The sequence below is a fragment of the Larimichthys crocea genome, chromosome III (genome assembly GCF_000972845.2).
Source record: "Larimichthys crocea isolate SSNF chromosome III, L_crocea_2.0, whole genome shotgun sequence".
Classification (NCBI taxonomy): Eukaryota; Metazoa; Chordata; class Actinopteri; family Sciaenidae; genus Larimichthys; species Larimichthys crocea.
Window position 1 is genome coordinate 14,857,961 of NC_040013.1, and position 27,471 is coordinate 14,885,431.

At 38.9% G+C, this 27,471-nt stretch overlaps 3 protein-coding genes across 4 annotated transcripts; 1 reads left to right on the top strand and 2 right to left on the bottom strand.

The window, feature by feature from the left end:
• Positions 1–837: 837 nt before the first annotated feature.
• rassf4a (Ras association domain family member 4a) lies at positions 838–18,435 on the bottom strand. 2 transcript variants are annotated; one of them, XM_027277360.1, is made up of 11 exons: positions 17,816–17,978; positions 13,123–13,185; positions 12,917–12,992; positions 5,852–5,958; positions 5,368–5,444; positions 4,064–4,233; positions 3,630–3,731; positions 3,503–3,554; positions 3,001–3,122; positions 1,994–2,091; positions 838–1,300 (listed from the first exon to the last, which is right to left on the bottom strand). In XM_027277360.1, exons 1-11 carry the CDS (start codon positions 17,881–17,883, stop codon positions 1,231–1,233), a joined length of 1,005 nt encoding a protein of 334 aa, XP_027133161.1. In that variant the 5' UTR covers positions 17,884–17,978; the 3' UTR covers positions 838–1,230. The 2 variants fall into 2 exon arrangements, with proteins under 2 accessions (XP_027133161.1, XP_019115126.2); XM_019259581.2 differs by lacking the exon at positions 17,816–17,978 and adding an exon at positions 18,336–18,435 and having other exon boundaries at positions 839–1,300.
• LOC109138668 (hypothetical protein) lies at positions 13,917–15,414 on the top strand. The gene is made up of 4 exons (XM_019259582.2): positions 13,917–14,061; positions 14,255–14,384; positions 14,477–14,560; positions 14,840–15,414. Exons 1-4 carry the CDS (start codon positions 13,995–13,997, stop codon positions 14,979–14,981), a joined length of 423 nt encoding a protein of 140 aa, XP_019115127.2. The 5' UTR covers positions 13,917–13,994; the 3' UTR covers positions 14,982–15,414.
• Positions 18,436–20,642: 2,207 nt separating the features above from the next.
• Positions 20,643–25,780, bottom strand: tmem72 (transmembrane protein 72). The gene is made up of 5 exons (XM_019259591.2): positions 25,495–25,780; positions 22,771–22,837; positions 21,891–21,962; positions 21,611–21,750; positions 20,643–21,353 (listed from the first exon to the last, which is right to left on the bottom strand). Exons 1-5 carry the CDS (start codon positions 25,568–25,570, stop codon positions 20,917–20,919), a joined length of 792 nt encoding a protein of 263 aa, XP_019115136.2. The 5' UTR covers positions 25,571–25,780; the 3' UTR covers positions 20,643–20,916.
• Between the last annotated feature and the right edge of the window lie 1,691 nt (positions 25,781–27,471).

A 27,471-nucleotide genomic window follows, 5' to 3' on the forward strand; every position in this document is an offset into this window, starting at 1 on the left:
GGCCAGGATCAGCGTTGTCTATGATAATACTTGTGCTAACATCATATATCCAATCCAGGTATGGCTGATTGCTCCACATTATTTTAGATGCATGCTTATTAATTCAGACAGGCTACCAAGACCACAATATGAAGTTTATATATAGATTATATAAAGTTTAGTTTATATGAAGTTTTTTCCCAGGAATATGAGAAAAGAATACCTTTGTTGTACCTCTTTCAGTATGCAGTGGTCAGTACCCTTGGACCAATTAAGAGTGTTTGTGGCCTCTTTTTTTGCAGCACACAGACATAGCTGGCTTAGTTTAGCCACCAGTTTCACAATGTCACAATAGTGTCAAATGCTGAGCTATAGTCTGTGAATAGCAATGTGGCGTAAGTATTTTTTATCCTCGTGATCTTCTAAGACAGAGTGCAACAGAAACTGTTGTTGTTGAAATGTGTGCGTGTGTGTGTGTGATTTATTAAATAACAATAATGGTCACCTGACTGTAGGTCAATGTTTTAGGCCTGGGTTGCTCCTGAAAATATTACAACAGTCTTGCTGTTTGTGAAACTGTGGGAAAAAGGAACAACCCTCCTCTCTCAGGATACCGCCATTGTATAATGTTGATAGGTTCACACACAAATCGTACACATACACACACACAATCTCTCGCACACAAGAAGAAACACACACATACAGACAAAGCTCATGGGAACAAGCTGGCAGAGAAGGTCACTCAGAAGAACAATGCTAATCTTTGCTCCAGTCACCGTGGAAGTACAGGAAATAATAAAGATTGCTGTTTTCTTTGTGGGAAGTCCGAGCTGAGTATTATGTTTGGTGTCAGCAGAGATCCAACAGCAGTTATAAAGGCCATACTTAAACTGATTTATTACATAAGAAATCAGAGACAACATTACCAAAAACAGCATGTATAAATATTCATATTTGCAGTAAGAATTGACATACAAAATGCAAATATATTATTAGCAGAGATATCAAAGCAGCAATACACTCCATAGTAATAACATTAAGAAAACTGGTCATACAAACTGTTGAGATATGTAAGTCTAAAAGTCGAAGCACATCGGTGTATGATATGGTTCTATTGCAGCCTTAACCTTTACATTCACTACAGCATTTGGAAATGTTCCCATCATAAATCAGCAATCATTAGTGTTGCACCCACCCCTTCCCCTCACACACACACACACACACACACACATTGTTATATCGTGCATACACTCATACTCTGTCACTGGTGTGAGCACTGCCTTCGAGTTGATGTTGAATCATAGATTTCAGAGCACTGTACCTGCAGTGGTAAGGAAACATACGTGATTAAAGACCCTGAAACACAGACACTAAAATTAACATTTTTTCATAAAAAAAGAATGCTATAAACAGAGTGCTAAAAGCACAACTACTTATATATTTCTTTCCAAATGCCAGTTGCATTTATTATTTTAAGGTGTTGTAAGACCAAAACCAACAATGTATTACCGGGTCTCCTTCCTGACCCTGTCTGTAGCTCTCAGCCCCAAGCAACCGTTCTTTAAAAAAGATTTATGTCTCAAGTTGCCCAAGATATGAAACTGTAATGATAATAATAATAATGATAATAATAATGACAACTCTTGACACTAAGAATGATATAAAATATATAATAAATCAACAGGCTCATCAATTGCAATTAGTGTGTGTGTGGTGTGTATAAAAAAAATAAATCATATATCTGAGCCTGCAAGTAAACTGTTTACCATAAATATCCCTCTAAGGTTTACAGAGATGAAATCTTAGTCATATGAGTTTATGATTACACAGTCCTGCAAACAGTAAGTGATGAATGTTTCACACAAACACTGTCCTCACTGAAGGCCTTGTTTTTGTTTTGTAATGCCGGCAGAAGACACAGATATTGGTTGCACATAATGAAATATACGTGCACAGAAGGCTTTGTGTAGAGTTTTGTAACCCAGTTTGCTCTGTAGAAAGACTCATAACTTACTTTTTGGTTAGTTTGCTTATCTCCCGCTCCTCTTCCTCTTTAAGCTTCTCTACAAAACTGTCTAAAACAGGTATCTCGAATTTTATGTATTGGGCAACCTGGGTAGAAAAAGATTCAGACATATGAGCACAAACAAGCCATGCATCCATACTGTAGATACACAGGCATCAAAATGCAATTTCATACTTATTTTCTCTGTCCAAATAAAGAAGAAAAACAATAAAAATAAAGTTATACAAGGTCAGTTTATCAAACCAACCAACTAAACAACTTTATTTCCGTAAAATAAAACCCCAAATATTTAACGTTAAATTACGCTTAAAAAAAACAGCAGGGAAATGTGTTTCCAATTATTCTGGATGATACAGAGTGAACAAGTTTTCCTCCAGGGCTTTATTTCTGCTGCAAATTAATTTTGACATGTTCTTCAAAAGCAACCCAGAGTTTCTTCCTGGAAGGAAACATTCCCCTTGAATATTTCAAATGTCTTTTATTGCTCCAAGCAACAAAAAACAAAACTTCATTCATCTGCATGGTGTTGTAGTACGAGCAGAAATAATAGGAGGATATTTCAAAGCAAAACTATGACTGAATACTAGATAACATTAGCTGTAAATAAAAAAAACCCCAATAATTTTCTCAATTGCAAAAAAGTATAATCCGTGTCTGTAAATCATTTGCGCATCTGATCTTAATGAGACTACCCGTTTAAACAGAGGATTAAATAAATGTCTATGAGAGTAATTCAGTCATAAACAATCTGCAGCCACATTCCAGTTTTATTTATATTACTGTCACCGCCACAACATACCGTTGACCTATTGTTACATCAGTCCCGAAACAGGATATCTTTCCTCAGCTTGCTAAATTTAACCCAACTATCTATAATTGGTCCATTGTATCATTGTGTGTCTATGTTGAGAACTACACCAAAAACGAAAAAGAGGTCACGTATCGTGAACAAGATGAGAGAACGGAGAGAGTGGGGGCAAGAGGCCCAGACTCACATCATACGTGACTTCCTCTCCCAGGTCAGCCTCTGTGATGAGGATCTTGGAGATTTTCTCACAGGGTCCATAAAGCACACGAGCAACCAGCGGGTATTCACCGTCCCTCAGTCGGGTCCTCTCTGCCACGTGATAGTGAAGGAAGACAAATGATCTCAAACACACAACAAAAAAACAACCAAAAAAAAACATTTTCCTAGATAGCAAATATTTTGGCTGTATTATGGCATACATTTGCCATTTTTGGCTTTCTTTTGGCATTAAGAAAGCCTTTTGGCTTAACTGTGGTATGATTAGGGTTATCCATAATTGATAAGGAAGAACCAGCAATATATGGCTGAGTTAAGGCATGTTTATGGCATGCCAGAAAATTGGGCGTGAGCGGGAACAGCTGATTTGGGCCTCTTCTGCCACCCATAACCTTGCCAAAAGATTTGGGCCAAAGCAAAGCCAAAAGATTTTTGCTGTCTGGGTTCTATTGATACAATGACAATGAACTTACCGCCAGACTCGTGCACCATATAAAGGACAAACTCTTCAGATTTATTCTCCACCTTAAAAGACACAAATACAGATTACTTCTATTTTAAAATTTTAATGACACAACAACTGAGGGTCTTACTGCTTACCCTAAACTTGTGTAGCAGCAGGTTGAGGACTTGTCCAGTTGTCATGGAGCTGTTTACTCGTACGTTAGTGACTGACCCATAAGCTGGAGTGAATACAGATGTCTGGAGGCGAGAAAGACAAACTTGTGACTCCTAGATTTCAGTAGGGATTCGTGGACTTTGGATATTTTGAACAGGAAAACAGAAAGGAAATCCCTGCAGCTGGAATCTGTTCAATAACAACACACTACATACTGTATTCAGGAGAAACTGATAAAGGGACTCATTGTACTGTACTGTGGCACATTAATAAAATCTGCTCACAGCAGGCAGCTGTGAAACTCAGCACAGAGAGTACAGGCACACCCGCACAGGAAACTTCTGCCCCTCTGCACCTGGAGATGTGTCAACAACGGGATACATTAATGCGTGTGCTTGTGTTCTGTTTATTGTACCTTGTGGTTGTAGAAATGTCCGTTGATGGAGAACCTGTGTGTCCGCAAGCGCTGCAAGTCTCTGGCAGTGTGCGTCTTTGACCTCCTCTGAACTCGCATGAAGGAAGCATCACTCCTAGTCCTCAGCAGCTGAGGAGAATCCTCTTCCTCCTGACCACCCACGTCACCACCTGGGGGATGCACGTTGACAAAAATACACCTCTCTTACCACATGCATCATTAAATATGTCAGTATATGGTGGAAGGAGTACTCAGAACCTGCCTCGCAAGTAGAAATCCTGCAGTTAACATACTCATTCTGTAGTAAAATGTCCCTATAAGTGTAAGTGTTCCTTTATATTTCCATTTTTTGTGACCCATATTTTTAATAATCACAAACGTTTGGAGGACAGCATGCTCATTCAAACTTATTTGATGTAACTGAATCATGTAGTTCAGATTAGCTTGTTTCGAAGGAATGAACAAAACTGATTTATGTGGCAACCTTTCTTTAGCTTTAAAACAAATCATTTTTAGAAACTATAGCAGTCTCTGTATTTGTTCTTAAACTGTACAGCTAGTAGTCATCATTTTATGCTGACATAAAATGATGTGAAGAATAAAGAATCCTTTACTATCAAGCGAATGTAATACGAATACATGTTATTTTGATGTCATCCCCATGATATTTATTCATACATGAGAATATCACCACCATCACTGGATCTTATCTAAATGTTTTCTAGGTTTCATTACAAACACTTATCTTGTCTCTTAGGGTGTATGTTATTTTTTCTAATCTCATCCAATGTGTTTTTTAACCCAGATGTTTGACAAATTAAAGGCAACTTGCTTGTAATTTGCACATATGAATCTCTCAATAACTGAAATAAAAACACAGAACCATTTCAGCTTAGTTGTCAGGGTTCAGTGTTTCCAACAGAATTTCAAATCCTCTCAGACAGCATTAAGATCACATGACGAAACTTTAGCAAAACCCAAATTAATGACTGCAATGTCAGCATGGTGAGAAAATACAAATGTTCTTCAAATGTTATCTGTGGTCAAGAACACCAACCATGAGAAGTCATCACGTGACAAAACTCCTTAAAAAGGTCAACAGACGCATGACTACCCAGTCTAACCTTTGTTGTTTATAGTGGTGATGACGATGGCATCTAATGGTAATCTCTGCTCACCACGTGTGTCGACCTCACCACTTGAAAAGCACTTGTGGAGCTCTAGTCTGTTTCAGCATGTGTTTATAATCTACTTTAATCCAGCATGTGTTTGTGTGTGTCAGAGAATGTCTGCACGTTTCTCACCAGCCGGTCCACTTTCTCTGTCCAGTGAATTATTGTTTGACTCGGCTGATAACTGCTTTGCCAGTATGCCATCGTTTCTGTGGAAATACAGAGGGGAAATGTGTTCATGTTAAGATTCCTGCTGCTCTTTACAGCATAAACTTAAAATGCATCTTGATATTCTTCAGAAATAACATTCAGTAGATCTTAACTCAAGGTCTACTTACTAGCTTTGGTCGAGAGCTTTCACCTGCATCTCACATCATTGCCAAGAAAAATAAAGCTGACTGAATCTTTAGTACAGAAACATCATGTGCTGCACAAATGAAAGGAGTTTTTTTCCCCCAGTTTCCTTTAGTAAATATACAGGGTGGGGATATAATAGAGGTGAGCTGTTAGAGTTTCTAAGCTATTGTGTGTGAGGTCCCTGTTGTAGTTACAAGACCCACATCTATTTGTTCAGCACATGAAGGTGTGTGTGTCAGCTTGGATCAGGTTGTCGTACCTGTTGAGACGAAATCTTTCATTGTCATCGTACATCTGAAGTCTGATTGGTCTCCGCAGACCCCAATAGATGTTCAGCAACCCCTCGAGGATAAGCTCTCCATCCTCCTACAAACACACACACATAACAATAATTATCAGCACTCGTGGTCAGAAGGGATATCCTGCTGGCCACCCGCCACAGCAGCTCAATATCAGGTGTACGTGCAGAAACAGACGCACACAGCATTCACAGGGTGCACCCTCTCTTCTTGGAGAAAGCCTGTCAGGTTTGACCCACCCATTTCTTTTCTTTTTTTTACACAGTACAAGGATGAAGTCACATCTGAGAAGGCAAGCAATAATGAGAAAAGAAAATGACTGCTTTGGGTCATGTACGTGCAGGGATGGGGGTGTACAAATAAACTACAAATCAACTATTATATTATATCAAATATTACACAACAAGTGTGACTGTTGTAATCACAGATGGTCACAGAGCAGTTAGTCCATTTGGTTTGCTTGTTATCATCATCATCATCACGAACATCATTACCCTGTCTAATTTGATACCACAGAATACTACGCAGATTTTTTAACTCAAGTTCCACTAATGGAAAAGTCTAAAAATCAGTTTGTCACAGAAAGTTTTTACATGATTCACAACCACAACCACAACCACCTCCACTCCACTAAATCCTACACACTGGTCCCTTAATGGTTGATGTTGCACCACACCTTTATTAAAAGTTCTGAGTAAAAAACTATAATTATACAACAATCAGCTCATGGCAGATAAATGGTGAAAAGATTATCTGAAGATAGACAGACAGACATACTGACTGTGAACCTTACATGTAATTTTTATTTCTCTGACAGAGAAATTGGCAAAAACAAATGTGGCTTCAATAATCAAAGGTCATCTAGAGGAAAACTGATCAAAATTTAGGTTGTAGGTAAAACTGTACAAACTGAGATTTAGTGTAAAGTGTTGTTATCTTGGAGCTGCATTTAAACAGCTAATGTGAAGATCTCATATTGCTTTAAGAGCCACATGATTGATGATTTCTGGTGTTTATACACACAGCTTATGGAGTTAAACTAGTTTTTCATGCTGTCTGGACCTGTAAACATATGTTATATATGTTTATATATTCATGTTTTCTTGGCTTTAATTTGCATGGGTAACTTTTACTTACGGTTCTTCATTACATTAGAGTTGTACAGTGGCGGGCTCAAAGCAATCCATAACAATAATATAATATATAATATTGACAATCACTTTAATGCTGGAATGTCAGAGAAACGAGAGCTGAAATGGGTCTGAGGTGAGGCAGATTGCTCCCAGGGCTTCATTGTTTCTGGAATATAAACATTCAGACCAGCTGCACCACTGAACCTCGCTAACCCACCACTCCTGAGTTTCCTGAACAGGCATGAACACACCCTCACACACACACACACACACACATAAATTCACAGAGATTTGTGGAAGGTCAGCCGAGCTATTTTTGGAAGGGGCGGTTAATCGCTCTGCCTCAGTCTGCCTCTATAAAGCCTGGATACGTGCATCTGATCCAGTCATACTGAACTGAGCGGACCAGACATCACTGTTTCACTCTGCATGTCAAACCTACAAGTCAAGCATCAAAGGTGAGAACGCGTCTTCTTCTTTTTTGCTCATTATCAGCTATTATTTAGTATAGGGAACTTACAATTTTGCCATTTCTACAAGGAATTTAAGCAAAATTATCAAGATCAAGCAATTTCAACATTACGTTTTTTTTTATCAAATAAGGATAGAAGGGCATGTGTAGTTTTCAGTTTATTAGCTGTACTAACTAACTAGTTAAAAAGCTAAAGGGTAAAAGATAGCAGGAAAAACAGCATATGTAGATGCATTGTTTTTTAGCAGCACAGTCATAGACCCTAATTAAAATCACTATCTAAAATCACTGTCTGACTATTTCATTTTTTCTTTCTTGCTGCAGCATGAAACGCAGGCGGTTGTTGCTCTCCCCGCCTCTTCTACCCACCATTACTGAGACGCTTGAGGACTTGCCTGTCCATCCCTCATCCTCCCAATCCACCCAGAGCTCCCAGTCTCTAGAGGACTACATGACCAGTATCCAGGCGCTTGCTCGACCTGTTGAAGCCCCAAGCTGTGGCCCCGTGAGACTCCAGAGGTCCCCCAGGCCGCGGCTCTTCTCAAAGGCTCCGATGAAGCTCTCTGTCTCAACCTCACTTCCTCGCGGGTCTCCCCGCACACTAAGGACTTCCAGACTTTACAGTCTGAGTGTAAACAGCACAGAGGATTTTTCTCTCAAGATGGGAAGAGAAAAAGACTGCAGGGGCAAAGACCCAGTTGACTGGTTGTTTGGACAGATAAGGACTTGAAGGGAGATGATGTTGTTGTGGGAAGCCCTGAAGACACTTTAGTGGAATATCTCATCAAACAAGAACCTGCTCTGTTTATGAAGATTAACACTATGCAGTGTGTGATGGGACTATTATGATGCCTGGTGAAGATTTATTTATTTCTTTGCACTGAGGACTCAAGTCTACATGTTTACGCTGTTTAATATTTTGTATTGTTTCTAATAAAATACTAAAATAATCATGAAAATGTTTTTCTTTGTTGTTTATAATATTGCTTGAGAAAATAGCTGTAGATCATTACATCTCAAATCCATCTGAAAATAGATTTTCAGCTTTTTAAATGTGAAAATGTGTTTCTTTCTGTCTTGTTTTCTACAGTAAACTGAATCTATTTTGGTTGTGGACAAAACAAAACATTTGGAGACATCACATCAGGCTCTGGAAACTTGTAATAGCTACACTGACATTTCATAGACTAAACAATGAATTAAGAAAATAAACAACATATTAACTGATAATAAAACTAATAGTTAGTTGCAGTTATAGTTAACATGCCACTGTCAGGTTTGCATTCAAACTGTCTGACTGACTCTCAGACGGTGTGTCTACAGGACAATGGTGGAATGAATAATCAGTATAGTTACTCAGTTAGTTATTATAATTTTGAGGTACTTAAGTATTTTCATTCTATGCCACTATACACTTCAGCTGTTATTACCCATTGGTGGTAAGTAATTAAGTACATTTACTTTTTTGCATTTTGAGGTACTTGTACTTTACTTCAGTACTTCCATTTTCTGCCACTTTATACATGTACTCAACAACAATTCAGCAGAAAATGTTTGTCTGCTTCTTACTGCACTACATTAATTTGATAATATGTGTTGCTGTTTATTTTGCAGATTCAGATTAATAATACAAAATATAATTAAAAAATAAATTATAATGTATAATTATTGGTTACGATAATTGACTTTAGTGATCCCAAAACTACCCAGCAGTATATAAACTAGTTCATGTGTAAGCATCACTTGAATAATTATAATTCAATAATAGTAGTAGAATTTTCTGCATAATTGGGTACTTTATGTACATTGCAAATACTGATATATATATTTTTTTTACATTTACTAAAAGTACATATAGTATTACTATATTTACTTAAGTTGAAGATCTTAGAGAGTATTTTTATTTTCACTGCTCTTACAAATCTATATTAGAATTATCTTATTTGACCTTATTAAATATTAAATGACCTGTGGTAATATAATAATATTAACAATATATAATATGCAATAATATAACATTCACAGGGGACATTTCATTGAGTACATTTTGCAGATCACGTGTCCATATTTTTACTTACATAAGATACACAACAGCAAACAGCTCCCACTGCCATCTAGTGGTAATCAATGGTGGTGAGCTTTTAAACTAAAAACTACCCAATACAGCCACTAGAGAGAGCTGCATGCACAGAGATTGATAGTTGAGGTTATGTCAGTGGACAAGTACAGACAAACATCTTCAGCCTCTCCTGTGTGTGTTTTACTGAGCCCAGTGTTGACTGACCTACATCTTTAAGCATTATATTTCCCACATTATAATCTGGACAGATTATTTAATAATAGCATTGTTCGAGGCTAAAAAGACTTCCCTTTAATCAGACATTAAAGATTTACAGTCCTTTTAGTAGACTGAGCAGATCATCCATGCATACTGAGCAAGATAGTGGATCCAGCAAGGTCGCCGCTCTGCAATCTGAGCAGTGAACAGAGAGAAAACCTCCAGCAATCTGTATCATCTACAGCACACTGCAGATAATACAGTTGTACCAGTAGCAGACACACATGTTAGGGCTTGTTTTCTCCTCTAAGATTCACTGTTTACTATGAACGGTGCTGAACCTCTAAGTAAAAACACCTGACACATCTTCCCATGATCAACACGCCACCACCCAACTACACCTGCAGAACGTGATTATGACATCATCTTGAATCAACACTTACACTGTAAGTCATTGTGCCCTCAACTGCCTCTTTCCACTGCTTGTTTTTCACATGAATCCCTAATCACAAGACAATTTTCTAACATGTCCAAACCCTTGTATGCGTATGTCACACTGGCTCAGAGAGTTTCAGACTTAAAGAAGAACTTTCCGTTGATCTTGCTGTTCCTCCAAAGTGTGTTACCTCACATGCTTTAATCTAACTATTCCACTGTGAACCACGTTGAAAATCAAAAGCTTTAAGAGTGAAAGTGATAGTGACCTTTGTGATTAAACTACACCAGCCAGTGCAGTTAATGTTAATCATTCACTCAACATATCATTCATTACTACACAATAGAGTAAACTAAGGAGCTGAATGAGCTCTGCGTGTGGAGGCCTAAGAGATTGGGGGAGAAGGGTAACTGTCATGTGTCATGCTGAAGCATTCACACTAAATACTCAGAAGTGTCGGGTATTTATGACCACAGTGAAGCTCTATCTGGAAATGATGCTGCATGATGTCTACGGCTGGTTTTCATTTAAACTCCTTCATGCAGTCACTGAATTTTCTAGGAATTCACATTAGAGGCTGAAAAACGTTGGTTGTCGGCCAGCTTACCCAAGAATGTCACTGCTGAGTAATGCTTTATCCCACAAAATCCACAAAATATCTAATGAGTCACTCTTGAGTAACCTTTGGCCTGACTACATAATGAGCTCTAACAATGTCAGCCGCTTCATCTTGATCATATACCATAATGTAATATATGTACATTATAGTGAAACCACATTTGTCTATTGTGCTTTTTTTTTTACCACCACAAAGTCTACATCTGTTTTGAGGTGGGAAATCTTGGATTGTTATGAGAAAACTAACTTCTTCATGAGTTACGGAGCAGCTGTATGTTGTGTTTAGGAAAGCAGACCCCATTCTGATTATTACTCCCTTCACACAAGAGATAGACACATAACACAGAAGCCTCTACAGAGTCAGATAACAATGTCAAAAGTTGAACAGCTACTGAATACACTTGAGGGGAGATTTTTTTGTCAGCTGCTGTTTTAAGGCCAAGAATAGTTTTCATGGTTTCATGTTTTAGTTTTAGTTCTCACAGTACTGTTTTGTCTTGGATAAAAACTTGCCATTGCTCAGCGTGCACATGCCACATAAGGTGCAGAAGGACTGAAATAGAAGAGATCCTTCAAATAAGACAATAAAACACCAAAATTGCACTCTATGTGTACCTGTAGATTATTACATAGAAACAATGAGACTTGACAACAAAAAGTCTTAAAATTCTTTAAAGCTACCAAATACCAAGACATAAACAAGCCATGAATTGCTCTGATATAAAGAGTAGAGCTTTTTTTTTTTACATTATTAATCAGGAGCAAATATCAGATCATCAGACTGTGTTGGTTTTGCTTTGCAGCTATAGTAAAAACAGCATGTTTTGCCAGCAACTACAGCATCTCAGTCACACTAGACTGCGCTATAAATTTGCACAACACATACAGAAATAATGAGCTCTAGGCTAGATCAAGTCTTCCTGTGTCTGTGGGGCTAATTTGTGTTTACGGTTACCATTTTTGATGAACAAAGTTACAAGTGAGTCATGGTCACTTTTAGTGATGAGTCATTGTCCTCTTCTGGCTGAGAAGCTTAACTCTTACTTCACTTTGTTCTACATCTACAACAAGTTATTCTAAAATTCTGAACTAAATCTATTAATCTGTCAATGAATTAACATGTTTTGGTTAATTACTTGACATTACAATAACATAACAATTACTGACATGTGTTTTCAGTAAAGTTATGTGGTGACACACTGTTAAAATCCCACATAAAAGCTTCACAGTCTTCAGACGACTGATGACAAATTACAGTGGCGTAATGTAATGTGCTGAGTCATTCTCTATATTGTGAGATCATAATGAGCAGAGTCCTGTTTTGTATTTTCTCATCAATGTTCAGTAAAATTACACTTTTAAGAGGTTCAAGCTATTTTTTATTTTTGGTTATTTACATTAATATTAGCTCCTCTGTTGTACTTGTGTATGTTGGTTGTACCCATATTGTGTCTGTGACAGTGGGGGATTTTTCCCTGTATGAGATGATGTATTGGATCTGGCTGGGGGGACAAAGAAGAGGGACAGATCATGGTCACCCTGCCCCTACTAACACATAATGTCTTACTCTCAAAAACCTGCTGTTACACAAAGGGAAACTCCTGACCATAAAACCCATAGAATGATTATCAAACAAATAACTAAAGTGCAGCAAACAGCTTCACAGACATACCACAACAGCAAAACGTTTACTGTGAAAAATACTTTTCCAAGTGGTTAGTGTATATGACGAAGAATCTGAGACCCCTCCCATTTCCATTTTGAAGGAAAAGGGGGCTTTTTGAGGTTTTGTCAGCCATTTGGCATGTTGGAAAAGAACACAGGAGTTGCAGGTCTGTGTTGCCACATTGGCAGCTCACTTGGTGTTTTTTGTCCTTGTTATCTGCCTGAGAATCACAATGTTGGTTTAACTGGTTCCAGTGTTTCTATGTGTGTGACCCATTTTACAAAGCTGTATGTCTTGGCATCCAGCACAGCCGGACATCCTTTGGGTAATTGTCAACAACTCTCCCTGTTTGTTTATCTCCCTGTTTATCGTGCACCTACACCTCCTGTCAGGTGATGTGCTTGCGGCTGAGCATTTGTTACCTCACGTGTCCTCAGCTGGAAGTTTTTCCCTTCGTGGTAACAGTTGTAAGTCCTTAGCAGTGACAAGATGTCAGACCTGGATATGAACACAAGAACACAAACGGTAGCTTAACACTCATTACTCTCACACAATGCAGCAATCTAATACATGTAATCACCACTGTCATTGTACTTTGATGTGTAGTGAGTGAACTAAAAGCACTTACTTTGGTATAAGTTTCTCTTCACTGAGCTTCACATATGTCTGACTCATTCTGACCAGAGCCCAGCTGTGGCAAAAAAACAAGAGAGATAAACATAACATACACTGATGTCTAATTCAACTTATAAGAGAGTTTATAAATTATATTATATATTATAATATTTTTAAAGATAACCATAGAAATATATAACAAAACAATGATTTATGAATATAAAATATGTAAAATATGCAGATTGATCTGTCATATTTCATTGCTGATTAGATTTGAGGATAGGATAGTTTCGTTTTATATCAACCACTTGTGGATAAATGGCTCCTCTTTGTCAAAGCAAGGACAGGGATTAGGAGAAATCACATGATGTTATTGACACAGAGCCAACAGACACCTAATGCCATGGCAATGCTCAACAAAGCCCGGAAAACTCCTCCGTGTCTTCTGTGTCAAACACAGAAACTCAAGGTTACCTCCTCCTCCTATGGTGGAAAGCTTTTTATAATTAATTAATGGATTAATAGTGATTAGAAACACTTCTATGGCATCTCTTTCCAAAGAAAACAACTAATCTGCAACACCGGTGTCCTTTTTTCTGCAATAAACTCACATGCACAGTGAACAAGAAACAAACAAATAGGAAAGCTATTCATCACTGTGTCCTTCAGAGTGTCGGATCTTTTCTGACAAAGTCAGAGGAATGGTGTTCCTGATCCCTGCATCCTGATTCCTGCGTCTTCATTTTTTTTTTAGAGTGAAAGTGCCAGTGGGAATTTCCTGGTTTGGAAAGCCCAACTCTGAGTGTGTGGGGGAGGAGTAAGGGTATAAAAGAGCAACATGTGGCTCTGGGTCTTAGTCTTGTCAACACTCAGCTTGTGTGCAGTATGAAGCTTTATCTTCAGTCAGTCGGTCAGCTCGCCTTCCTGAGCCTCTGCTATGTACTGATCATAGGTAAGAACCTATAGATTCATCTGTGCTTATTTCTATGTGTATTTGTCTTTCATAAAATCTGGATCCAATCAAAGTGTTGTTTGATTTAAGCAAAGCTGTCTGACCATGTGAACTCGCAGCGACTTAATCTCTGCTCTTGTTGCACTGAATTGAATTAACCTGTAATCCTGTTACCGTGTCTGTGTTTGTGCAGTGAGTCAGTCAGACAGCACGTTTGTCCCGGGAAGATGTCTGTGTCCAGAAGCGCAACAGGGTGTCAGAGGGCAACTAAAAGATTTCACTGTCTACCCAAAGAGCCCCAGATGTCACAAAGTCACAGTAATGTGAGTACCAGATACTGCATACACAGAAAGAATCCATGCACACACAAACACATCCAGATGAGTGTGACTAATGTGTGTGTTTTCTTTCTCAGAGTGATACTGAAGAGTAACAATTCATCAGTGTGTTTGGATCCAGAGGGACGGATGGGCAAACAGCTAACTCGCTGCTGGAATAAGTAAGAGCATTGATCAGTGAAACTTAAAATCTTGCCTCTGTACAGGTTGCATAAGCCTAAGAGACACTATAGTTTTAGTGAGTACCTGTAATTTTGACCAAGGTAGAGAACAAGAAGCCGAGCAGTGGCACCTTTTTTAGTTCTTCCATAAAGAAACATAGAAACATATCCAAATATTTGACCATCTTGGTTGTAGGTTGTCTGATTCTTACTGCAAGAGTATCAACTCACAGCCCTTCCTTCGGACTAAGTTTCTGTACTACTGTGTGTGTTCTCTAGAGCTAAGAAGTTGGGTCGTGATGTGAAGTTGTGCCTGGGAAGGAGGAGAGGGAAAGGAGTTCAGCGTCGCCGCCAGAAGAGCCGAAACCAGAGCAGGAGCCGAGGCCAGAGCAGAAACACAGCACTGACTCTTAAATCTTAAAAATTAGCCTGGAGGACGTTACTTCATGGAGAGAAAGGTGTACCTGCATGTTCTTACCACACTGTGAAGTCCAGGACACCTGAGGCTGTTCAAATAAACAGCATGCAACGCGTTCAATAAATGTCACACAGCTCAAACATCAAGCTCCCCAAGTTGTTGACTAGGCTGTAAATCCAACACGTTCACGCAACAGCAGTAGGGGGATTGTTTTCTCTGTTTAAATGTCTGATGTGATGTTGAAAACTTAGCCCTGGAGGCTAATAAATAACTGTCATAAATGTTAACAGTTTAAGCTTTAAAACACTGTTAAATGGTCAATGTATTGTTTATGTGTGGTTCTGTGTATGCAGCTGGAGAAGACAATTCAAGAGACTTAGTTGGCTATTTATTTTTATATGAACACTGTTTTTTAAATAAATATATTGGAACTATAGTGACTCTTTGTGCTATTTACTGATAGAACTTTTGATTATCTTTAGAACTAAAGGATGGGAAAGATGATTATTTCCTTTGCAGGATATGAGTGGTCACTTAACCCGCAGATTCAGTTTAAGTTAATGAACTACAGGATGTGGACTTAGACTGAGGGCAGGACAAAGCAAACATATCTTACTCAAAACATCACAAATATCCTGAAGCTATAATTTGCAAACTGTGTGTTGTTTTATAATCTGAAGGTATAAAATATCTCTTTCCATGGCACAGATTTAGAAAGGAGACCCCTGGTTCGTAAAAGCATTTGCTGGAGGTGTTTTTGGACACAATACCTGTTATCACAGGTTATAATTTGATATTTTATAGACTACTGTTACACAACAAAGGCGTCTACTGTAAGTGATCAAGGTGTGGACTGTTGAATGGGGCTGTTCATGGAGGCTTGTAAATGAGCAACTCTGAGGTTTCTTGTAAAGCATGTGACCGGATAGATCCAAAGTCGTTATGAGAGAAAAAAACACAGACACACATTCTTAATAGCCTAGTTTTGCCATCCACGCATCTCGGTAATAGAAAGTGAATAGCCAAGCTGTGTACTGACCTGTTATGTTTTTTTTTCACCTAAACCACATTAATATGGACTGCTGCAAAAATGCTATGTGATCCTATAATCACACAATGCTTGAAAGGACTATATATTATAATACTGTAATACAGAAAGTGAAAGTAAACTGCCCTCTAAGATTGCTTTTGGCACAGACTACCTGGGGACTTTTCATAGTTAATAAGTTGAAGTGAATACAAAGAAAGCAGTTGTGTCGGGTCAGTTTTGCCTCTGTACCTCTGTACTTAATCTAAGTTAAGACTGAATACTTCTTCCACCACTGTTGAAATCCCATTTACAACTTACATTATCGTTTTTCATCAAAAACATCTTCCTGCAATGTAGATCAAAGACAAAGATATATATATATAAATCATGAATAGGTAACAGGCAGGCACTTATAGCAGTGTGTTTTTATTGCTCTTATCACTGTGTAGTGGTGCTGTAATCAGAGGTAATATATTACATGTTTGCAGTAGCTGAAGCAAAACTTGAATCAGTGTTACTCAACATGATTTTGAGTATTTATATTCACATTATAAGTCAGTGCTGTGATCTGACAACTGTGAGGTTTGTTGACATAATCGAAAAAATTACCAGAGAATAAAACTCACTTAATGAGTAATAACCTGAATCTGGCGAAAAAGGTAGAAGTGGTGGGTATATAGTAGTATGGTGAAAGAAATGCCAGATTCCATCTTCTACCTTTTCTAACTAACCACAAACTAACTTTTACATTTTAACACTGGGTTGTGCTGCCATCTAGTGTGTAAAACAATATGTACCTCTGACTTGTTAAGCAGCAGACAAGGGACACTGTGAACTTTAATTTGGATTAGGATCTCTGACACCAGCTACAGGAACCAAGCCAGCATGGTAGTGAACAGACTTTAGAGGAGTATTTACTCCAAAGTGCTCATGGTTCAGTTATTGGTTTGGACTCAGTACATTCTGAGATGATTCATGTAGTTGCAGTACATTATTTGGTCAAAGAGAAGTTGAACAGTTACAGGATTACTAATCTATTTAATGCAAATGCAGTTCCACTTTGATACAATCCATTCTGATCTATTGCCAGCACATTCATGATATATTTAACCCAGTTCATTAAATCCCAAAAGAGGTACCAGAAATAAACTCACATGATGCACATGAAGTGATTCTTTAGCATTTCCTGCAGCTGAAACAGAAGTCACTTTAAAGGGAAAAAAATGCTTGCATGAGCAGTGACGGTCTCCAAAAACCAGGAAACAGACTGCCCAGTACTAACCACACCACTGTCTAACTGGGAAGTGAACCCGGGGGTGATTTCTGCTAAACAATGAGCACAAAAGATGGAGGAAAAGACTGATCCTCTTATTAATGTACAGCTGAAGGTTCAAATTCCTCTCCTCTAGTTTATCTAAATAAAAATCCACCTAAATCTTTATGTTTATTCGTGAGGCATGAGCAGCACCTATAAGCTCCCCTCCTCCCTCCCTTTAATGACCTTTGCCCACCTCCACTTTCATCCAAGGAGAATGCTGACAATGTGGGTCCATAATGGGATGGTCAGTCTATCTCTCATACATATTCATACATGATAATGTGTGTATAAATATTCCATAACTTAAAGTATTCCAGTCTGTCACAATTACTATGAATTATTCAGCCTCCACACATGACTGCACAGAAGATAGAGCAAAGGCTGGGTGCTGTACCAAAAAGACAGGTCGCTCATCATATTGGACGACGTTCAGATTGAGGTGAATCTACACAATCCGTCTCTTCTATTGTGACTAAAATTAAGCGTTACCTCTTGTATGTAAGCTCCCTCGGTGGACAAAGAACCTTCATTGCAGGTTTGCTAATTGGTTTGATCATCGCGAGATTCGTATCCAATTATCGCACCTATTCTGGCAGCTGCGCCCGAAGATCAATCCATTCCCATGCGTAAAAATAGTCAGGACAGCTCCAAATGACGCACACGATGCCATTTCTGGCTAAGATTTAAAAAAACAAAAAACACAAACATCTAAATTTAAAGACATAAGCAAATCACTTGCTGGAGAATCTCATATTTCTGTTGCAGGCTGCAACAAACGTGTAGTTTTACGGGATTAAATCGGACGAAAAAGGAAAGTTTCAAGTCACCACTGCATTCATAATACAAATGCAAGACACTGAATTTACACCGTTAGCAACCTGCATCCAACTTTAGAACATCTCTTGTCAGCAGGGCATTGTGTTATTTTCAGCTTTTAACCGCATGGTGCTTCCTGATCTCATGGTATAAACATATCCTGCAGTATAAATGTGCTCAGTTTGAGTCTTACCATAGCAGAGTGCGTCCTGCGTCTTTCTTCCGTATCTCCACCAGCGATGTATCCCGTTTATCGGTCCTTATCAGTCTTCATGCCTCCCTGGTAGTGCGGTATTCAGAGCTGGGGGATCAGACAGACACCAGGATGCTCCAATAGGAGTCCGCACTGATACGCCTCAGCCAATCAGCGTTAAGCATGAGCGGGGCGAGCAGAGTCAGGGTTACATACGTCTCTCCTCTTCATCAAGGTGCCTGTGTGCTGTGCTTTGGCTCAGTCTCATCAGTCACAGCAGGGTCATAAAGTCTGCTCAGCTCAGCTCAGAGACGATCAGCTCTGAAACAACCAGAGTTTAGTGATTTTGTTAGTTTCATCTATAATTTACTGAGTATTTTGGATCCTGGAGATGGATTTCCTTCTTGTTATATGTTGTTGAGTTTTCACAGATACAGACTTTTGAAACATAATTAGATGTAAAAGGTTTTCATTATGGAGAAAAACAATGAAGGATTTGATCAACTCTTCTCAGCAGATTTTGTATCTGTGCTGATTGAAGTCACATTTTAGTGTTTACTTTAATCCTGTATCATGCTTTAGCGTTATGAATAGAAGCTTTTGTAACTTGTAGTCCTCTATCTATTTTTGGGTTTGTGAATGTTTAAGTGTGTGCTCTTGTTTGAGGAAAAAAAACACATAACAAATACTTTTTTTGTCTGCCTTTACATATGCAGCCATAAGAAAATCCAGTTCCTTCAACACAGCCCCAACTAAAGCACCTATCCTGTTTTTCCCCAGCTTGGCAGTAGAGGAAGAAGTTCTGTGACCTGTTAAGATTTATTTCTCCCATCCTGTTTTTGAGCCTAGATCTGCAGTCTAGGAAACTATTGTAGGGTGGAAACACAAAGTGTAGGAAGTCTCCCTCTCTCTCTGTCTGTCTGAATAGGATTTATGATTTTTACCATGCACAGAGGAAGTAAATTGTTCCAGCAGCTGAATAACTTCCCCCACAGAGAACAACTCATTCTAAAGGATATGGGTATGACAAAGTTGGGGGAAGCAGGATGGAAATACTGACGTTATTTTCCTCTCTCCTGTTTATTACTGGGTCACTCAGCTGCTAATTGACCAGAAATCATTGTGAAGCTGATAATACAACCCCGACTCTGGGCCAGTGAGTGGCCTCAGCAAACTCTGGACAAAGACTCTCTGTTCTACACATAAAACACCAGAACAGCTCATCCCTCCTGACTAGATTCACATGTCATGCCTTTGATATATTGTGCAAAAAAAAAAAAAAAACAGGTTTAAATGGTTGAAAGAATAAATGTCACCACATAGCTCCTGGGGATAAAATTTGTGTCAAATATGGAGAATGACCTAGTTGTTTAACCTACAGGCTATTTTTGTGAGTGTGTTTTCTCTTCTCTTCTCAGTGAGGCGCTTTCTGATGAATGAGCCTCTCTGCTTTTATTGATTCTCTCTTTAGCTTTGATGCTGCAGAGAGATTGCCTCTTAAGGCGTTATATACCTACAGTTCAGTGAACAAAGGACTGAGGAATACAGTGTGTGTACAATGTGTCTGTGTGTGTGTTTTGACAGAACAAAACAGTATTGATTTATGACCTGAACAAAAGATAAATGTCTGTATAGAGAAATGTATCTTTTGTAGCGTGATAAAACAAAAGAAAAATAAATGAAATGTTAATACAAGCTCTTTTTTTTATCACAAATATGCTAATTCCAGGTTTGATTTATAGAGCTTGGATCTACGCGACACACACACTATTAATTTTAAAAATGCACAGCATATGACATATTATTAATGCATGAATATATACTTGTATTTATGTATGGTATGTTGGCACATTAGATATGTTTTGGTGAAAGCCTATGGTGGCACTCTGGTGGGTGATCTGATGCTTTTCTCATCACCATAATAACGTGAGCACTCCTCCCAAAGCTCCGTCTCCATGGTCACCGCTCACACACGACAAACACACAATGAGGAGACTTGAATGTGACTAACACATGCACCTGCACAAGCTCTTAATGCCGACTACTCTCAGTCACATTCGTGCGTGTTTTCTCTGACGCTGAATGAATGAAACAGTTGATCTAATTTATTACCTTATGAATAATGCATGCTGCAGTAACTGGATTGGATTGCTCCCTGTTAATGTCTGCTCTTCAATCACAGACAAAAAGCCACCCACGTGCATTTGTAAGGTACAAACGGTTTAATTTCTTTGGATTCATAAGATCAAATTGTGCTCAAAATACTTTCATTTTGTACAAATAGATCTCTCTGAAGTAAAAAAAAAATGCACAAATGTAATGCAAATCAGTCAAACAATTAATAAAAAAAATCTAATAATCCTCACATTTTACTTGTGTAATTACACAAAATACACAGTACCTTATTATGGAACACTCACAATGTCTCATTTTGGCTGGTCGAACATTTTGTAATGTTATTTTCAGCTAAAAGTCTGGCCCCGTGTAGCACCAGCACTCAGTCAGTATGAATACATTGCACATGCTCTCCTTTGTGTGATATCAGTAAGCTGAGGAGCTCAATCTGAGCTCAGAGGGATGTTCAGTCTGCAATCATAGGTGCAGTGTCTGAGGTGGTGTCTGGCTCTGGTTCACTGTAGCAGTCCATCTCCTCCATCTCTCTCTCCACTGGCTCCTCCCTATTTCTAAAGCATATCAGCCTCCTTTCTTTCCATCTCCTCCTCTGCCTGTCTGTGGCTTTAGGTGCTGATGTCTGCTCCAGCTCCAGCATGGCCTGCACGCTCTCTCCTCTCTCTCCCGGGCTGAGGCAGCGGTCTCTGGTTGTGAGACCCAGTTCCCCTCCTCTTCTTCCTGTCCCTATGTGGAGCAATGCAAAATTGCTGTCTGAGGCTCCCTCTGTCACACACACCGTTGTCAGGCTTTGGTTGCTGTGGTTCTCTTGTGGGCTTTTGGGAGACTTAATCTTTGTTTTCTTGCTCAGTATGAAGTTGAAAAAGGCTGTTACCAGAAGCATTGTCCCTGCAATCAGGAAATCAGATTTTCTATTTCTGTGCAAACACACAGCAAACATTTTGACATGTCACAGTAGAAAAACACACACGTAAATAACAAAATGAAAAACAGCTGAATTCCATTTAGCAGTTTCAACTTTCAGGGTCCTGATACTGTGCATGCTGGCTCATTATCACAGCTTACTGAGCCCTCATTAATGGATGTGCTTTTCATACTATGTGACAAATCAAAATTTGTTGTACTTGTAGACATTTTTTGTTTACCTGGGATAATTGCATGCCACACCAACACAGGGTGCAAGAAGCAAACCACTGACATTATGGAGTAGTAGAGGAATTTATGGAAGCCTCCAATGCGAGCCATCTTTCCCCACAAAACAAACACCTGCCAGTCTGGAGGACATCTATAGAGAAGAGAGAACGAAGAGAACCGATTCTTCTAAAACAGTTTATATGACATTTATGGTTGGTTGAGATTTATACTTTATGTGGTTTCTCCTCTGTGTAGTTGTGCAGCTGTTACAGATTACAGTTGTGTACTCACGGCAGACACATGAACAGAAGAGCATCCAGGAAATACGCCAGCTCCAACATCATGATGGCAACAGATGACACTCTGAAAGGAGAAAACTGTTTAGAGCCAGATGAAAGTGGAACCGTCTCGCTGATAAAAATCAGTAAACTGAAGCTCTAAATATGTCACTTTGTGTATTTTATCTAGGAATGTGGGTCAAGACTGCATTTTCTTAATTGTGAAAGATGTGAGTAGCAAGAAGAGGCCTCACATCAAAAAAAGAGATATTACTTTCATATGGTGCAAAGACCTGATATATTTAAGAGTTGTGTTTGGTGCTGCTATGCCCCCTTTTCTGTTTAAATAGTCTGATAACCATCTAATCCAGTGAACCAGAAAAATGCCCCCAGACTAACCGTCGTACACTGGCCTCTGTCTAAAGAGTTATTGCTTGTTATTTATTGTTATTGGGAGTTAATGTTGTGTGCTCCTGTTTGTGTGTGCAGTGTTCATCTGTATTTGTGCGTACTGACAGAATAAACAGTCGTGCATTTCTTGAGTCCTCTGGGAGATGTTTTCCTGCGGTGCTGTGGGAGTTTGGCTGTAAGCCACAGAGATAATAAGAAGCAGCACTGAAGCCTGGTCTCCTTTCTGCCCTCTGCACCTCGCTTCATCCCTCTGACTCCTTCCCAACACCATCTTGCAAGTGTGTGTGTACTGTGTAGTGTATGAGTGATTATGAAGGCAAGTATAGTATTGTAATTGTTTTCTACTAGCCCTCATGCCACATAAAATCTAATTGTAACTCGGGAATGCCACTAGTTTATTCTCAAGTAGGCCAGAGTCAGGATCGCTTAGGTAGGTTGTTGGGTTCCACTAGTGAGATCCACTATAATACCTAAACACTTACAATAGGTAGATGCCGAGGCTGTTGAATTCACCGTGATGAAGAGTCTCCACTCCCACAGCACACAACACTGAAAAAGAGCCAAGAAGACTATTTCATTATTTTTATTCTGAGTGTTGAGCAGCTTCTGTCCACCAGATGTCAGACTTAGTTCATGTTTTTCTTGTTAGTCAAACGCAGGGTTGCAGGAGCTGGAAAACTGGATTAAACGTGATTATGATGATTAAGTGTAACTTCTCAAACTGTTAATGTTTCCACTGTGATGCAGCTTTGTGTTGTGCTGCTTTTACTGTTACTATTCTTGAGTATATTATTCATATATTATTATTATTTATATGTTTGGTATATTCTTACAGCCATGTTTGTATTTAGTCATGTGTAGTAATGTTTGAGTGACTTGAATTACTTGAATTATTAAATGACCCAACTTGAATTAAAATTTTACACTTCAGGTGCCAGTAGTGAGTTGATGTCATAAGTTATATTAAAGATATTTAAAGAACACTTTGGGTAATTATTGTAATTGCTTCCACCATGGACACCAACATTGTGGTAATAGCTCACTCATGCTGGTAGTTATCATATCACCGCTGGTAGGTTAGGTAATTTTATTTGAGTGGGTGCTTAACACATCACAGATCTTCTCAACACTTGTTTGTGAAGTGCTCATGAGATATCATGGTATGTTAACAGTCCTTCCTCTGTGTCTTTGGCTTATGAGTAATAAATAATACAGAACAATATTTCTCCTTCTGTCTCTATTTTGTGTCAAATTAAAGTAGGAGCCGCTGATTTAGTTTGCCTGCAAGATGAACTTTGCTGCACTGCCCTTGAACCAGATGCTGAATCACTCATATTCACATTTCACATTTTGGGAAATAAGGTTAATCACTTTCTTCCCCAGAGATAGATGGAAGATTGGTTACACTCCTGTTTGTATGGTAAATATGTATCTACCCCCAGCAGCCAGTTCGCTAGAAGAACAGAGTCAGAGAGTCAGAGTCAGAACAGCAAGCCTGGCTCTGTCCTAAATTAACTAAATCTACCTACCAGAACCTCCAAAGCTAACAAATTTAAATGTTATAGCTCATCATATCTCATCTTTACTTTAGCAACAACAAACTGTGGTTTGTGCAAGGCTATTTTTTCGCCGGACACAATAACTTCCTCATGTTTTGTTGTCATTGTGAGGTTGCAAGACAACCAGCTGGTGCTTGTGGAAGTTGTTGCCCTTTACCAGGAAATAGTCCAGCTCACAACTCCTCATGAAACAGAAACATGTTATTTTTATGCCTTGGATTAAACAAGCGAGTTACAAGTATAACTTGTTAAGGTGAAATGCTGGTACGTTTATCGCCTTTGGACAGAGCCAGGTTTCCATCTGTTTCCAGTCTTTTTACTAAGCTTAGCTGTGAGAGTGGTATCAATCCTCTCATCTAACCCTAGGCAAGAAATCTAAAATGTTGAACTATTCCTTTATTGTGAAGAGTCCCAAATCTGGGAGTGCTGACAGCAAAACACATTTGAACACATGGGGCGACATAAAATTAGATGACAACAAAGCCTTTAAAAGTATAAAGAAAAGCCTGTTATATTAACCAGTCTCTTTCCTGTGAGGACAAAAGAGAAGAGAAGCATGGTTAAGTGCTGAACGCCACTAAACACATGGAAACAATTTCTCTAGCTTGCTTACCAGAAACTCAGAGATAGAAAATATACCAGAGGGAAATCAGGGGAATGTTTTCTGGTAGTTTATGGAGTGTGAGAGGAATTAACGCTGCATATAGACCAGCCGCATATTAACATACTATATGTGTTCCATGTATGTCTGAACACAGAACACACACAGAGGCAGACAGGCCAACGCAGACAGACATGTGAACACGTAGACGCAGAGACAGAAGCACATGTAGACATACCATAAACATACATACACACCTATAGAAACATTGCAGCGAAAGCTCATGTAGGTGTGAACGTATAACAGCTTGTGATCATACAAGCCCAGTAACCCAGCTGGATACAGAGACTTGGTTTTGGTGTGATGCGAGGCACATGTCTCTTAGTAAATGTTCAGTGTCCGCAGCTGTTTGAATTTAAGTGGAGGGGGTCCCATATTTTTTGAAGGAGGCAGCAACCAGAGAGCTATTTCCCCCATGATGATTTAATGTGGCAAAGAGAGCTGCGTGCAATCTGTCCCTGTGTGCCTGAGGAAAACAGAGGGATACTAATAGCAAAGTTATGCATGATCAAGTATATTTTTATAAGCTCGATATATCAGTCAAGTCATGGTTTGGTGGTCTTGGAGGTCAAAAAAATACCATTAAAGAATCAACCTAATGTTCTAATATTTTGGGGTCATGTAATCTATAAAAAACAAGCTACCCAACACAGAACTTATAAAATGATCCTAAAAAAGTGACACTTTCAGCATAGATGGTCAGATATCAGCTTTCATGACAGATAGAATGTAAAACAACTATTACTCGTACTGCTACCACTGCTACAATTTTGCTCAATTTTAAGTCCTTATTAAGATATTTTAACAAATAATACAGTAGCTCCTATTGCAGAGCTTATCAGAGAGATGCTATGGAGTCTATTGTGTGAATCTGCTAACCCATCCAAAGAAATAAATCAAACCCATACTGAAACAATAAGAAACACATGACTCTGCATTTTAATCCTGTTATGTTTTACTGTACTGTGTTTACATTTACATCTTACCTGTTGCCGTAGAAACACCAAGGATCCTGCAGGCACACTCCACTACAATCCACCAAACGCTCTCTGAGTTTCCCATGACCTCAAATATTTCCCCCACTTCACTATTTAAAAATGTAACCTTCGCGGTTCTTGAACACTATCTGAAATAGTTGGTGACCTAGAAGTGACTCAAGTAGATTTCTAGACACATAGCTGACTGTGTGCTGGATGGATGGCTGTAAGAAAGCCAAAGTTGGGCATGCGTGCCATGATGTAGCACCTCTAAGACTAAACAAGTTTAGTGAAAGGTTTGTGACTCAATGCTCCTGTTGCTAATCAGCCTCTCTCTCTCTCTTACACACACACACACACACACACACACACACACACACACACACACACACACACACACACACACACATTAACATGAACAATAACAATACCACTTTCAGCAGGTTTAGCATTCCACCTTGTATCTCAAGGTGAATTTGTTCAGTTCGGGGTCATTTGTGAACTGAATCACGTTTGTCATTAGAACTGGTTAAAAATTACCTGTGAAGAATTAATATAAAACTTACTCTCTCTCTCGCTCTCTCTCTCTCTCGCTCTCTTTCTCACACACACACACACACACACACACACACACACACACACACACACACACACACACACACACACACACACACACCTACGCATGGATAACTGTATACACTATACACTCCTCTTGTTTTGCTCTTTAATTTCATCTTTCTTGTTAAAATTAAAAAATGAATGATTTCGTGCAATCAAACCATAAAACACACTTTTTACTTTCCAAGGTCACAATCATGCATGAAGCTTCCAGTTTTGGCATCCATTCATTGGAACATGACACATTAGACATGGGAATTACAAACTATGCTGCAGCTTACGTCAGTAGACAAAAACGTTTTCACACTTCCAACAACAAGTTCTGCAGCGTGCATTTTTACTTTAATGCAACACTGACTCTCTGATTGTTGTGCATAGTGTAACAATACAATGGATATTGGATAAAATACCACAAGAGCCAACAGAGACCCTTTGACTTACACATGCATAAATGCAAGCCCACATAATCGGCTGAGGCAGGTTTTGCTGAGGCGTAAGCTTGTTCAGGCACAGCGGAGTCCTATTTGAGCAAGCCGTCAGAGTCACAGAGCTCACACATGCACACACTCCCTGACTCCTGGTAGGGGCCAAAATAAGCTATATAAATCTCCTTAAATCCCTAACAAAGACACTTTTGTTTACTGGTTCCACTTGTTTCCGGCATAGCACAGAGGTTATTTGTGGCATTTATGGTATAGAGTATAGGTGAGTGTCTGAGCAGTGCTGCAGAAACTGCAAATGTGTAATGAGAGATGTAATACTATAATTTAAATGGTGCTACTTTTCTAGGGATGGCAATGTTAATGTGTCGATATGTCAACTATTTTTTTCTGTACTACATTACACTGTTTGTTCAACTACTGGATAAATTGTCATGACATTTTGTCCAGATATTCAAGGTCCCTAGAAGATGAAGCCCACAGACTTTGTTGACCCTCTGACTTTCTATCAGTGAGGTTGATATTTGTTTAACATTACATCTGGTGAGGTGTCTTGACAACTACTAGATGGATTGCCATTGCTCAAAGTGCCAAAGGAACATATGCTAGATACATATTCTTTGTAGAGAGCTCGTAACTGCTGGCGTCACGTATTACATGCTTTATAGACAGAACATTATTCTTGCTTAATAGATCGGTATTATCCCTTGTCTTTGGCTGGTACTGGCCCACATCCTGTTCTGGCATGCTTTTCTATCTAGCTCTTTCATTCATCAAGACCCCCCTCCACAGTTTGACAACTTACCCTCCAGAACTGAGCTGAACAACATCAAGACAAAAATGTACAGCTGCAGACTTTATGGTTTATTAGCGATTTGATTGTTTAATCACTTGTTTTGGATAATTGATTGCAGAAAGAAACATGCAG

Coding starts and splice junctions, on each gene's coding strand:
- LOC109138668 (XM_019259582.2), top strand. CDS start 13,995: ATGAAGCTTTATCTTCAGTCAGTCGGTCAGCTCGCCTTCCTGAGCCTC. Junction 14,062..14,254: donor CTGCTATGTACTGATCATAG/GTAAGAACCTAT, acceptor GTGTTTGTGCAG/TGAGTCAGTCAGACAGCACG. Junction 14,385..14,476: donor TGTCACAAAGTCACAGTAAT/GTGAGTACCAGA, acceptor TTTCTTTCTCAG/AGTGATACTGAAGAGTAACA.
- rassf4a (XM_027277360.1), bottom strand. CDS start 17,883: ATGATCAAACCAATTAGCAAACCTGCAATGAAGGTTCTTTGTCCACCG. Junction 12,993..13,122: donor GAAGAGAAACTTATACCAAA/GTAAGTGCTTTT, acceptor GTTCATATCCAG/GTCTGACATCTTGTCACTGC. Junction 3,123..3,502: donor TATGGTGCACGAGTCTGGCG/GTAAGTTCATTG, acceptor ATCACGTGGCAG/AGAGGACCCGACTGAGGGAC.
- tmem72 (XM_019259591.2), bottom strand. CDS start 25,570: ATGGGAAACTCAGAGAGCGTTTGGTGGATTGTAGTGGAGTGTGCCTGC. Junction 21,963..22,770: donor AGCCTCGGCATCTACCTATT/GTAAGTGTTTAG, acceptor TTCTCCTTTCAG/AGTGTCATCTGTTGCCATCA. Junction 21,354..21,610: donor GTGGCATGCAATTATCCCAG/GTAAACAAAAAA, acceptor TCCTGATTGCAG/GGACAATGCTTCTGGTAACA.